This window comes from Xenopus laevis, chromosome 4L (assembly GCF_017654675.1).
Source record: "Xenopus laevis strain J_2021 chromosome 4L, Xenopus_laevis_v10.1, whole genome shotgun sequence".
Classification (NCBI taxonomy): Eukaryota; Metazoa; Chordata; class Amphibia; order Anura; family Pipidae; genus Xenopus; species Xenopus laevis.
Genome location: NC_054377.1, coordinates 116,151,685 through 116,165,747, shown reverse-complemented (window position 1 = coordinate 116,165,747; position 14,063 = coordinate 116,151,685). Strand labels below are relative to the sequence as shown.

The window sequence follows — 14,063 nt, the reverse complement described above, 5'->3', positions numbered from 1 at the left end:
ACTGGATTTAACTGCAAATTGTGCTGATGCACTACACTGAAAATTATTGTACAGGTATAGGATCAGTTATCCAGAAACCCATTATCCAGAAAGCTCCAATTTACCGAAAGTCCATCTCCTATAGACTCCATTTTATACAAATAATCCAAATGTTTAAAAATGATTTCCTTTTTCTCTGTAATAATAAAACAGTACCTTGTACTTGATCCAAACTAAGATATAATTAATCCTTATTGGAAGCAAAACCAGCCTATTGGGTTTATTTAATGTTAACATCATTTGCTAATAGGCAAGGTATGAAGATCCAAATTACGGAAAGATCACTTATCCGGAAAATCCCAGGTCCCGAGCATTATTGATAACCAGTCCCATACCTGTAGTTGTCTCAGACTTACTCAGTCCTAGCTTTGTGTTAAATGTATTATAATGTGTGTCATAATGATACTTAAAGAGCTTTTTAAGTGTCTTGCCTATACCATGAATACATTTATATGACAGAATGCTATAGATAGACAATATATGCAATGATAATTTGATGATGTTGCTGTGCCTGACAGACTTGCATATGGAATAACAAAGGAAGACAACCAGGCAAAGGTACGACCGGGCACAGTTTCAGCAATGAGTCATTTAGAAGAACACCTGCGCTAAGCAGAACATTTGAGTTTAAGAGTATTTTATTGGGGACTAATAAAACCATCATTACCAGATGAAGATTTTATTGGTGTACTTGCTGAATATGAAGCCTCTGCCTCAAACTTTACATGCAACTGGGGACATGAAGATATCCTGGAATTTCATGCCAGGTCAAGTGACATGCTAAGATTTGTCCTCTTCTGACCTAGTCTTCATTAATTTCTACACAGAATGTACTTAGCGCGCACATTTCCAGCAAAGGACAAGAACATTAAGTACTGTGCAAATAGATAACCATAGAGCAGCGGTTCCCAAACTGTAGAGCTGAGTGACTTGGTTTAGGGGACCATCCTGAAGGCTAGTTAGGGACAAATTTGGGGAGAATGCATGTTTGCTCTTCTTTTCATTTACATTTACATTTTGAGAATTTCTCACCTAAAACTTTTTATAATGACAGTCTACAGTAGGGATAAAATTAGGGGCAGGCAGACAAGGCTTCAGACACAAGTCATCTGACCACTATGGGTGCAGGTTTGTGGGCCAGCAAACGACAAGAAGGCTCTTCTCCCCAGCTTCTGCCTTTTACTTTATTCAGAGTAGCACCCTCCAACTACTACAGGAGTATGGTGCTTTTATCTTCATGTTAAACCTCTGCACTAATACTGTTTGGTCATGGAGAGGGAGCTCTTCACATTAAGTAATGTCCAGCCTTTCGGGTGTACAAATACAACCGCGTGCTACTATGAAAAATAACTGCTCCAGCTCCCTCTGTGTGACTGAGCAGGTTTTTTTTTGTCTTTTAAATAACTGCCTTATATTTACGTGCATGTCTAAAGGAGACATATGATGTGAAAAACAAGAATGTGCCAGTGCATGTGAATGTGCTTAAAAAAGTAGTGTTTTGGGTTGATTTATTGAAAATTTCTAGAAAACCCCTACTGATCCTGCCCATATGTTCCATTTCCTGCTGCCTTCTTTTCCAGGCTGTGCTGGGGAGCCGGCAGCACTCCACACACTGTGCTCTAGGATAGGAACCAATCAGCAGCTAGTCTGACCTGATAGGGAACTGAAGCCCAGGGCTATGCATATATATATATATATATATATATATATATATATATACACACATATATATATATATATATATACACACACACACATAATTTATTGTGCCGTTAAAGGAGAAGCAGACCCAAAAGTTAAAAAAAAAACCCTACCCTACATAGACCCCCCTCCCTCCTCCCCCCAGCCTAAGTGTTACCCTGGGAAAATGCCCCTAACTTTTTACTTACCCCTCGGTGCAGATTCAGGCATCGGAGTTCACGGGCACCATCTTCAGCCAATTTGGTAATCTTCAGAGTGAGACCGGCATTTCGGCAATTTTAGTGAGTTTCGACGCATGTGCAGTTGTCGCTAAACAGAAAATTGTTCCAACTGCGCATGCGCCGGTCTCATTCTGAAGATTACCGAAGAGAAAGAAGATAGCGCCCACAAACGCCGCTGGACAGAATCTGCACAGAGGGGTAAGTAAAGATTTAGGGGCATTTGCCCAGGGGAACACTTAGGCTGGGGGGAGGAGGTCTATGTAGGGTAGGGGGTAGAGCTTTTTAACTTTTCGGTTTGCTTCTCCTTTAACGGCCAGGGGAACACTTTTTTGTGTGTGTATCTTTATATATATATATATATATATATATATATACATATATATCTACATTTTTTAAACTTTTTGTATTTGCTTCTCCTTTAAGGGATTGCACAGTTCATAAGAAGTATAATAATATCAATCACTGTAAGGTCAAATGGCTGTAATTCAAGGATTAAGCAAATCTGAGATCCCAATCACATGCTCACTAGTGGCCAGGAAAGAAGACATGTGATAACTAACTGGCAAAGCTTCAGTACGGAGTTTTTCTTTAGTAATGAATCCTCCTACATGACTGATTAAACTTTTTGACTTTATTCCTGTCTAATGTAATTCGCTGGCACAGTTCTACAGAGGCGAGGATGAAAAACACGAAGGTGTTGGATGAGGTTACTACTTTTATGTGATGTAACATTATACAATTCCAGATCTAAGTCAGCATCCCCAAGATAGATTACTGAACATTTACTGTATATCACACAAAGATTTATATATTAGCTTTGTAACAGTACACTAGACAAATATATTATAGATACATATTAATGTATATATGAGCTTTGATATATATTGCACATGCAATAAAAATAAGAAAATAAAAATAGAGAAATAAACACAATCTAGTTTCTGCTGTAATTAAAGGGGACCCCTCACCCAAAAAATGTTTTTAAAACCCTATTTTATCACATACGTCAAGCAAAATGAACTTTAATTACACTATTTGAATCTTGTTTCCTTCAGTCTGGGATTTCAAAATTATAGAAAGCAGGCAGCGGCCATTTTGTGCACACTGTTATTAAGAAAAGCCTTGTATCATATCAGAATCTTGTTTGTGCACCAGAATGGGGGACCTGATGTCCGTCCCCATGCACTGGCTACAGATTTAAATGGTAAAGAGAACGGGGGAATGTGGGGAGAGCAGTGACATCTAGAAAGTGCTGAATGGAAAGTGAAAGTAATTGTCTGCCCCACCTCTATGCCTAATTGACAGCTGAGATGTTTAAATGAGTTTACAACAGCTATGAATGCTTCAATAAAAAATAGAAATTGGATTTGATGTTTAATTTGAAAAGGACTTTTATTATACAGATTTTTGTGTCTGGATGAGAGGTCCACTTTAAAGAGATGCTAACACTGCTAGTCTGAGGGAAGCTATGGATTCCCCCACCTGTCAAAGCTCATATCCTGTAGTACTGCTTCCCCCGACACACTATAGAACAGGATGAACATTAAAGAAACTATTACTTCCAGTTTTTTGTTATTGTTTTTTTTTCCCCAATTGTTAGAGGGCACTATCCCTATTTTTTTTTTTTTAGCGGTTATCTTTGTATTTGTTAAGGATATGCAAGATACTAATGAACAACTACTATCCTAGGCTTCAAGTCCCAGAATCCATCACTTCACAATGAAACAAGCTAAAAGAGAGGGGTTGCATGACAAAGTGAGGGTAAGGAAGGCTGGGTAACGGTTTGCACGGGTCAAAAAGAGAGACTCTTGAGTGTGTAAATAAAAAAAAATCTATATTCTTGGGAGTCTGGTGTTTATGTACCTTTTTACATGAGTCCAACTGAATGATCTCATGTCAAAAAATGGATATATTTCCCTTTAGTAGTGTGATGCATTGAAACTACTGTTTTCTTAACAAAGAACTTTGATGAAAGTCTATAGAAAGCATAATGCATTAACATCCACCTTTCCCAAAACCAGCCAATAGGATGCTTCAAACTAACACCAGTAATTGAGACATTCTAGAAGCCTTTCTGTTGTATCTTGCCTCCCAAATGTCACAATGTGAGAACGTTCCTCTGGATCAGGTGTGTGGATACTGTAATAAGAACAAAGCTGGCTCTCGCACACCCAGTGTAAAATGCGAAGTCTGGTGCTCAGTGGTAGAGGTTCGGCCACCTCACAATAGAATCAATAGAGAAGAAATCCACGGCACACAGGCTTTCTTCTCTATTGATACTGTAATAAGCTCACAGCAGCTACACTCCTCCTACTCACCATATCATTCTTGTTTTCCAAAAAGATGCTGAGCTTCTTCAGAAATGACACCACAAGTATGAGAAGTTCAAAGTTGTCCCGGTCCAGTGCTTTTACTAACATGTGGACGATATTCTTATTCCTCATCTTCAGTTCTGTGCGGGTGTCTTCAGCAAGATTCAGCAGAAGATACAAGGCAACTAAAGATGAGCAGATGTTTAAACAAAAGAAAACAATAAAAACTGCCTCTACATGCCTAGACATATACAAGATCAGTTATCTGAAAACCCACTATCCAGAAGACTCCCAATTAAGGAACGGCCAGCTCTCATAGACCCTCTTTTAATTAAATACTTTTCTAATTTTTAAAAGTTATTTCTGTTTTTCTGTAATAATAAAACCATACCTTATAAAGGTTTATTTAATGCTTAAAATATTTTTTAAACAAACTTAAGGTATAGATATCCAAATTCCAGAAAATTCCAGGCCCCAAGCATTTAGGATAAAATATACCTTACCTGATTCAGGGGGTTATCAAAATCTGAATTGTTCTGATTTTTTTTAATAAAAAAAAAGTCAGACCCAAACTAGAATCCAAGATTTCCCCTTATTTATCAATAAAAAAACTTGAAAAATTTGGATTGAGAAGAACTGCAATTTTTTCAGATTGTTGCGAGAAAAATCGGAAATTTTTCTTGAAATCGCTGGAAAAGCCCAAAATTTTGGATTATCGTACAAAACTCAACGCAGACAATAATATCTTCAAATTGCAAATAGGACCTCTGCTACTTACTTCTACGGGACCTCGACAGATTGAACATGGAGTATTTTCGGATTCTGACTTTTTGCAGCCTCAGGGTATAATCAATCTTGAAAAAATTTAGTTTTTTTTTCCCACTAAAAATTCACATTTTATAGTTTTTTTTTAAAACTCGAATTTTTTGAGTTTTAAGCAGTCAGGCTTTAATAAATAACCCCCTAAAAGTTTGACTTGTCAACAGCAATTTTTTTTTTACACACGTAATTATTTTTTCAATGCAAAATTATCCAAAGGAAGACAATCATAAAACATTCAGCAGGTCAACTACCAATTCAACATCATTAGTGGCAGCTAAATTTAAGCTGCTTGGTACAAACAAATCTGGCATACAGGTATCAGACTCACATTCCAAAAATAAATTTGAGTCCCAGAATTATGGTCTCCCCCGAAAGTCCAGCAACAATTTAGCCTCTCCTCTGCCTTTGTAGTTTAGGTTTTAAGTCTGAACTCAAAGCAGTAAAATACTACACTGTATAAACTTTGTGTTATTCCTTGAAAAGTTTGGTTTTTGGGGAACACAGCAATTTCGTGTTTTGAAGATCTCCATTCCAAAAGACAGGGTACATGATTCAGTTACAAAATCTTATCAATGAAGGGTAATTTTTGTTTAGCATCCACTGGTTATTGATATGCACATATTGATAGTCACATGAATTAATTAACCAAGATGTATATTCAACACTGAATCACTTTTAATAAAAACAGACACTATTGATTGTTTCCCATTAAAGGGGTTCTGTCATTATTTTTATGGTGTAGTTTTTATTTCTAGATTACACTGTTGACACTGCAAATAATTCACTCTACAATATAAATTTTCACTCCTGAACCAACAAGTGTACTTTTTAGTTGTAATATTGGTGTGTAGGCAGCCATCTCAGGTGATTTTGCCTGGTCATGGGCTTTCAGAAAGAGCCAGTGCTGCACTATGGAACTTCCTTCATGATAGGCTGTTGTTTCTCCTACTCAATATAACTGAAGGTATCTCAGTGGGACCTGGATTTTTACTATTGAGTGCTGTTCTTAGATCTACCAGGTTGCTGTTATCTTGTGTTAGAGATCTGCTATCTGGTTACCTTTCCATTGTTTTGTTGTTAGGCTGCTGGGGGGGGGTGATATTACTCAAATTTGCAGTACAGCAGTAAAGAGTGACTGAAGGAGTGAACTAACACGTGAAACCAAGCTTCATTTGTACCAGTTTAATACAACAAAAATATCTATAATGACTTTTCACTTAACTTCAATATAAGGAGAACGTAATTTAAAATGATTATAAAAAAGAAAAATCCAACAAGTCAAACTTACCACGTAATAGCTGTTCCTGTTTGACAAGCAACCCCTGGTATTTTTTATAGGTTTTTTCATATTCTTTTTTCATATTTTGATTATCTGCATCATCATCAAGTGGATCAGAGTCAAGGATGAGTTTGACCGTTAAAAGGGTAATGCAATCACTATTAGATGCCCGTAAGATTTTCCTTAGTATACATGAAATATGTGCAAGTAATACGCATATCTGTACATGTTTTTTTCTTTCAAATATAGGTAAAAAGGAATCGCTGTATTTCCTGACAAAGCAAAGGAAAAGGGGAACAAAAAACAGATATGCGTAATATGGTGCAGTATTTTCTACTATTTTTTGTATAAATGCACCTTTAACTGTGCGTGATTAAACGTGTATAATAGTGCAAACAATGTGTGACAAAATTAAAACACTTCGATTGTGCGACTGTGTATCTATTTTATATATATATATATACACCACTGTTTGTTTATACATTAGTGTAAAAAATGATATAAGTGACTTAAAAAAATTTTTTTACCAGTGAAAAAATAAAATAAAATAAAACAACAAAAAATTTTTAAAAATAATAATGTGTAAAAATACCCTTGTCTCACAGACACCTCTTATAGTTAATATATTAACAAATTAATTCTAAAGACACCAAATGGTAGCAAGCATAGAAAGTTTTGGTTTAATTGCTTAATTAGCTTCTTTTAAATGAAATCTTCACCCAGTGCTGATCTGGTGGTATATTATACTCACAGACGTGAGTGAATCTGCGCTTTTGAGAGAACAGGCCGTGTCCTTCCAATAATCATCTGGCAACCTTCTAGCTGGGCAGAAAATAGAGCGGCATGTGCAGTATCGTTTAAAAAAGCTGTTTAATAAAAATATAAAATACACTCACAAACGCCTCTTTTAAAATCGCAAGTAAAATCTGTGAAGTCCGCTTTTCAAATGAAACCGTAGCGTCCTTTACTCTGCTCTGAGCATCTCAGTCTTGCGCTGCAGCTCCAAACGATCTGTCTCCGCTCAACGCGTTTCGCCAATAGGCGAAAAGAAGCTAATTAAGCAATTAAACCAAAACTTTCTATGCTTGCTACCATTTGGTGTCTTTAGAATTAATTTGTTAATATATTAACTATAAGAGGTGTCTGTGAGACAAGGGTATTTTTACACATTATTATTTTTAAAAAAATTTTGTTGTTTTATTTTATTTTATTTTTTCACTGGTAAAAAAAATTTTTTAAGTCACTTATATCATTTTTTACACTAATGTATAAACAAACAGTGGTGTATATATATATATATAAAATAGATACACAGTCGCACAATCGAAGTGTTTAAATTTTGTCACACATTGTTTGCACTATTATACACGTTTAATCACGCACAGTTAAAGGTGCATTTATACAAAAAATAGTAGAAAATACTGCACCATATTACGCATATCTGTTTTTGTTCCCCTTTTCCTTTGCTTTGTCAGGAAATACAGCGATTCCTTTTTACCTATATTTGAATTTCCTACGGGCCCGGGAGAGCCCTTGATAAGGACTCGCTGTAAGTTGGAACTTCACTGCCCAAAAGACTCAAAAACTTTTGCTATGTTTTTTTCTTTGCCTTGAGTATTAATCCCCCTAAAAAGGATATTGTCACTAGAATTGAAAGTGTTAATTTTTATATAAATACTATTTTACTGTAGTGTAAAGATACATGGTTTTGGAAAAAAGTGTTCAACTTTACTGCTTTAAACATGATAGCCAACTTTGTACATGAATGAGGAAACCTATATCCTGGTACATATCTAACTAAATCTGGCCATATACTGTATGGGCTGATAATAGCTGCCAAATAAGTCTCTTCACACAGAGTCACCAGTTCAATTTCGGTCAATTTTAGGTTTCAACTATCAATTGTCCTATGCACTAAATCACTTTATTAGGATTATGATAGTCTGAAAATATTAAATCAATTTTTGAGCACTCAGTCACTTTATGTCTATAAAACTAATTTAACTTATTAAACTTACTTCCGCACTAGCACTTTACAAACCTAAGGGTTGTAATATCTAAGCACTTTTTGGAAAGTTTTGTTTTGAATTTATGCCATACTTTGTTTAAATTAATATTTAAAATTTGCAGTTAATCCTAACATATTGGAAAATAATTCGTTTATTTAAATAAAAATATAACAGAATTAATTAAGGGGATATCTTTTCATCTCCAACTAACAGAGTCACCAGTTTATCATCCCATGTATGGGGCTCTCAGGAGGGCCTGCCAGACCAATATGTGACTGATATATATCCGGTTGGTTCTCATTCAGGTGTCCATGGGCCCACTGCACAATATGATCAATATGGGCCCATCAGCCCATTTGTTCCAGTGGAAATTGGGCTTATGGGCCAAATCAGGCAGAGATCCCCATGCTGAGAGCTGTACATCAACAATTCATGGAATACATTTTAGGGCTCAATTACTAAATGGGTGGAAAGTGCCAGGTTTTTTCAAACCCAACACACCATGCTTTTTTGCATCCACCACCATCAAAGGCAAATCTTTGCATCTCCAGTATGGATCATGTAGCACAGGCTGGTGCCACTTGTGCTACATACGTAAGAAACAATAGGTGGATGGCCAGCCCATTGGCATCAGTATGCATGCCTCGTATTTGTGTGTCATTACTGACATGCAATGTGGAGCATCTTTGAGCGAAGGGGCATAAGGAGGCCTATGCTTAATGTCTGCTAAGGCAAGGTGCCCTTGCACATCTGATCACAGCAATCAGATTGAACATTTCCACTTAGCACAAGGACCTTTTCTCTTGACCATCTGTAGGTGTAAATACTGCACTAGGCCTTGCCCCACAAAAAGGTAAATTACCCCCTTTTAGGAACATATACATGAAACATAACTATAGGCTCTGGGTAACACCTATTTAGCGCTATATGGGCAGTTGCAGTATATTTTCAGCAGACACCAGAAACCTATATCAACAGTCAATCCATCAACTGGCTATTCTTGGAGGTAGCAATGTTATTTGAACGATGAGAGAACCATTGCAGTTGTTTTTCAAAACAGTTCCCTGGACATGGACTGTGGCAAAGTAAAACACTTTAAAAGGATATCGGCTCTTTTCTTCTTGGATAACTCCTCCTGCCAGAGGTCATGCCGTTTTAGCTCATGATCGATTATATTCATGCAAAGTGCTCCAATCTTGTAGTGTGTGATTAACCCATGAAATTGTGAAAAACTAAAGAAGAAACAACTCTACATTGTTGATATGTTTGCAACAAATTAAATAAATGACCTATTCATACATGCATGCATTATAAAATATATATTGGTAAATATGTGCGTAAAAACATAACACCATACCCATTCGTGAAAAGTATGAGTTTGTGAGTTTAAAACTTAATAAATTAAAATTTACCCAAGTTCAATTCATTGCTATGGGATTTTTAGAACTGTATTTATCAAAAGGCGAATTCTTAACTTTCACCTATTGATAAATACAATTCTATAAATCTGGACTAAAAGTATGTACTATTCCTATACTCTGAAAATTTTTCCAAACAGTGACATAACTTTTGTGCATGAGTAGTTAACGTGCCTCTAAAAGGTAAATCTTTTTGGTTCTGACTCACATCAAAGTTCAACTTTGTTATCTGATACATCTATGGAAGTGCATTTGGAAAATTCAACAATAAATGCAGTAGCAACTTAGGGCTCGTTTCCATTTTCACATGAAAGATCTTGACAGCTGAGTTTTATTTGAATATACCTTTAGAAGAGGGGCTCTATTTTACATGGACATCAGTTTGTACAAAATCTATGTTATTGCCTGGATTACAGTTGGAATTAATTTTAATATTTTGTGAATTATACCATTCCCTGTATGCAACAAGCTTAATAAACTGCGTTACTAAACATCTTTTTGAATCTTTTCATCTTTTGATGGACAGAATCACACAGGCAAGAACAACAGTCATAAGTGAGAAATCCAAATGATTAGGATATTTGGGGTCATGTACTACAAGACTGCAGTGTAAAGTGATGAGTGCCAAGAATAACACTTGACAAAGACAAACAGATTTTTGCTAAACATGACCAGATTTTTTTCATGGGTTGGTGAGAGTGATGTTCTCACTCAAATCAAATATAATAGAAAATATCTAAAACGTTACAAAAACTGCAGCAGTTGGGTGAGGAAACCTGAGGCAATACAAATGTAAGCTGACTATGTTACTAGCAGATTTTGCATTACTTGATGAAGTCAATATGAATAGTTATGTATGGGGCTCCTAGAAAGCTGGATAAAGTTAAAAAGGGGCTCTAGGAGAGCAGTGCTTTGGGCCACCTCCCACCATAAAAAAAGGAGGACATGATTCATGCCATCAAACATTTTGGCCAAGTCCACTTTGTAGACACACCCCCAAAACATCACTTCCAATCAACCACACCCCATGTTACATGGTTGAAATGACACCATTAGGAGTAAAGAAGCACTAGGTGTACCAGCATTTTATGACAAACACACTATGCTACCCACTAGGGATACACCGAATCCAGGATTCGGTTCGGGATTCGGCCAGGATTCGGCCTTTTTCAGCAGGATTCCGCCGAATCCTTATGCCCGGCCGAACCGAATCCTAATAGCATATGCAAATTAGGGGCTGGGAGGGAAATCACATGACTTTTTGTCACAAAACAAGGAAGTCAAAAATGTTTTCCTCTTCCCACCCCTAATTTGCATATGCAAATTTGGATTCGGATTGGTATTCGGCCGAACCTTTCGAGAAGGATTCGGGGGTTTGGCCGAATCCAAAATAGTGGATTCGGTGCATCCCTACTACCCACATTACATATTACACAGTGGTCCCCAATCATTTCATAACACACTGTGGCAGCCAAGCATTTATTATAGACAAAATAACTTACTAAATTATAGACTATTATAGACTCTATATGGCACCCTGCTTTTCCCCCAGTCACCATTTAGCTTTAGCTCCATTCCAGTTCTCTTCCCTTTCATTCCTCATTCTGCACCCCAGTATCATCACTCCCCATTTATTGTGCTTCTTTATCTTTAATTCTATCAAGCTTTCCTACTTTTCACTCTGTGTCTATTTTTGCACAGCACATTAACAGTGAAGCGAAGTGCTCTATTTTTTTACAAAAAAAGAATAACTGTCTGCCTGGATAGCGATTAATGGATTGTGCAACACATTTTTTATTACCTGGAGAAGCAGAAGAATATATAAATGATATTAGTTGCCAGTTCGACGCTTTGTTTCCAGTCTTCTCTAAGGACTCTGGCTAATGCACCAAGAGCAGTTTCTGTAGGGACAAACAGAAAGACAAGATAGAAAAGCTCTAAACCTGTGTGAGGTTTCTGTTATATTTAGAGTTTATCGTTTTCCACTCCTGTCAGCAATGCAAAGAAAGTTGGTATCCATATTTATGGGGTGTGCGAAAAAACAAGTTCAGTTATAGATTTCACTTCATATACTTTAAAAACTGTTGAGTGATAGCTTGTGGTATGGAACTTTGCTGCCCCAGCGCTTATAATGTCTGCAGTTCACAGTGTGCTTGAAAGAACCACATAACACCCTGATTTCTCCTTTTAACTCTTCTCTCAATGCAAAAATCATTAGGATTCAAAGAGATTTAAAGATACAACAATACTATTAAAGGGGTACTTCACTTTAAAATGAATGTATAACATAATATAGACAGTGATAGTCTAAGACAATTTACAACTGGTCTTTAATTTCTATTTTTTGGTTCAGCAACTCTCCAGTTTGGAATTTTAGCTGTTATCTGGTTGCTAGGGTAGCATTTACCCAACAGTTTGAAAGACAGACAACTAGGAGATAATTATTAGGAAGTAATAATACAACTTTAGCCTCACTAAGTAAGTAATTTTGTTGGGGATCAGTGAACGTCAAGCTGTAGGCAGCAGAGGAAATAATTCTACAACAACAAAGACCACCAATTAAAAAGTTGCTAAGAAGATGTTATTCTATAACATAATATAAGCTGAACTAATCCTTTGGCAATGGCAATTTTGGTCTAGTAGTCTATTACTTTTGAAGGGCTTCCATAAAAACAAAAACAAGTGATTTACACTATGGGGCATGAAATGTGAGAATGTAGTGAAAAGGCACAGTTAACGCCAAAGTAAATGCAATGGTGCATAATAAAAGCACTGTAGCAACTCCATCAGGATTAGCTTGATGACTGTGTAATGGAAAAATATAAATGAAGATAAATGAAGCACTACATTCTCAGTAATGGCATTACACTTCAGTAGAAGTCAGGGGATGCAGTCTCTAGGTGCTTTTGCTTTCATTCAGATCTGAGTATTTACGTGAGCAATCACTCCAACTAATAATCTCAACCACAAAAATCATTGGCTTGCAGAATGCCAAATTCACACAGCTAGCCATTTACTTGCAAATAAAAAACCAAATGTTACCATTAAGAAGTAATTCTTCCAAATTGTCTGGGTTTCGAGCAAGCTGCAAAATTAGAGCTGATCCACGGACTTTATCAGCGATGTTCTCATAAAGCAATTCAATGTACTCATCCATGTCATTAATATTAGCGATTTCGTCGATCTGAAAATACAGAAAATTCTGGTAAGAGAACAGAACAAAGCATCTAAACTATACTTGATTCATGAAAAATGACTAAAGCAACCTCTGATCCTCAAAGAGTAGATCAATAGGTGCATTTTAAGGTTTGTTATTTATCAAAGGTCGAGTTTGTGAGGTTTTTTATACCTCGAATAAACTCACAACATGAATGTTTTCTTATTTATGAAAACACTTGATTGTAAAAAAACTTGAATCGGTATAATCGGAGTGAGAAACCCAAATATTCAAATTCATTTTTTGGAGAAAAAAAACTCAAATTGCTTGAATTAATCGAGTTTTTGAGCACAAACCACCGAAAAAATCTAATTTAAATAAATCTATTTTTAAATGGTTCAAGAAACCTCTGCCGTTGACTTACACATGGTTTTAGATGGAATATTTCAGGATTCATGATAAAACTTGAAAAATAATAACCTGAAAAATATGAGTATTTAACCCAAAAATTTGCTTTTTTTTTATGCCGGCGCCCCGAGGCTGCATGGTCCGAGAGCCGGGCGTTCGCACATGCACGCCTCCCCCTGCTGCCACAGGGTCCTAGCACTGAAGATAAACTGCATGCAACTCCTCCTCCGTGCATGAGATCACGCAGTCAAGCACGCGAGCATTAGGGAGTCCCCAGTGCTCCTTAGGATGCGGCTGGGCGGCATGCCACCACTAAAAATTTGTTGCCCTAGGTCCAGGCCTTTGTGGTCTCACTACAAATCCAGGTTTGGCTACATATACTTTTGTTCAAGCTCCCTTTGTGGTTTAGTACTGCTGCCTTGCTGACTGTGTTTCTAACCTGAGTGCTATATCAAGTAGTCGGTATGTTTCCAGGTTTTATTTAAGAACCCTGGGTTCCACATCCTAAACACTTCCAATTTCCAAAAACACAGACATGTTAACTGAATTCTAATGAATCTGAGCAAAGTGCGTGTGCGAGTAAACTTAGGTCAATGGTAGATGGATCGTTTTCTCTATTGGTGTGTATAAACCAGAAAAAAAGATGAACCACTGCTTCTCTCACCTCCTACATGTGTTAACTGGCAAGTTCGGGAGC

The 14,063-nt window shown here is 36.7% G+C and overlaps 1 protein-coding gene across 2 annotated transcripts in view; it reads right to left on the bottom strand.

The window, feature by feature from the left end:
* The window catches only part of kifap3.L (kinesin-associated protein 3 L homeolog), a 76,874-nt gene that overhangs the window by 51,923 nt on the left and 10,888 nt on the right, over positions 1-14,063 (bottom strand). For both annotated transcript variants that reach the window (XM_018256721.2, NM_001092562.1), the window contains 5 exon segments: positions 12,844-12,985; positions 11,603-11,702; positions 9,491-9,615; positions 6,384-6,482; positions 4,280-4,458 (listed from right to left, as the gene is read on the bottom strand). In XM_018256721.2, the coding sequence (XP_018112210.1) occupies positions 4,280-4,458; positions 6,384-6,482; positions 9,491-9,615; positions 11,603-11,702; positions 12,844-12,985 (645 nt within the window).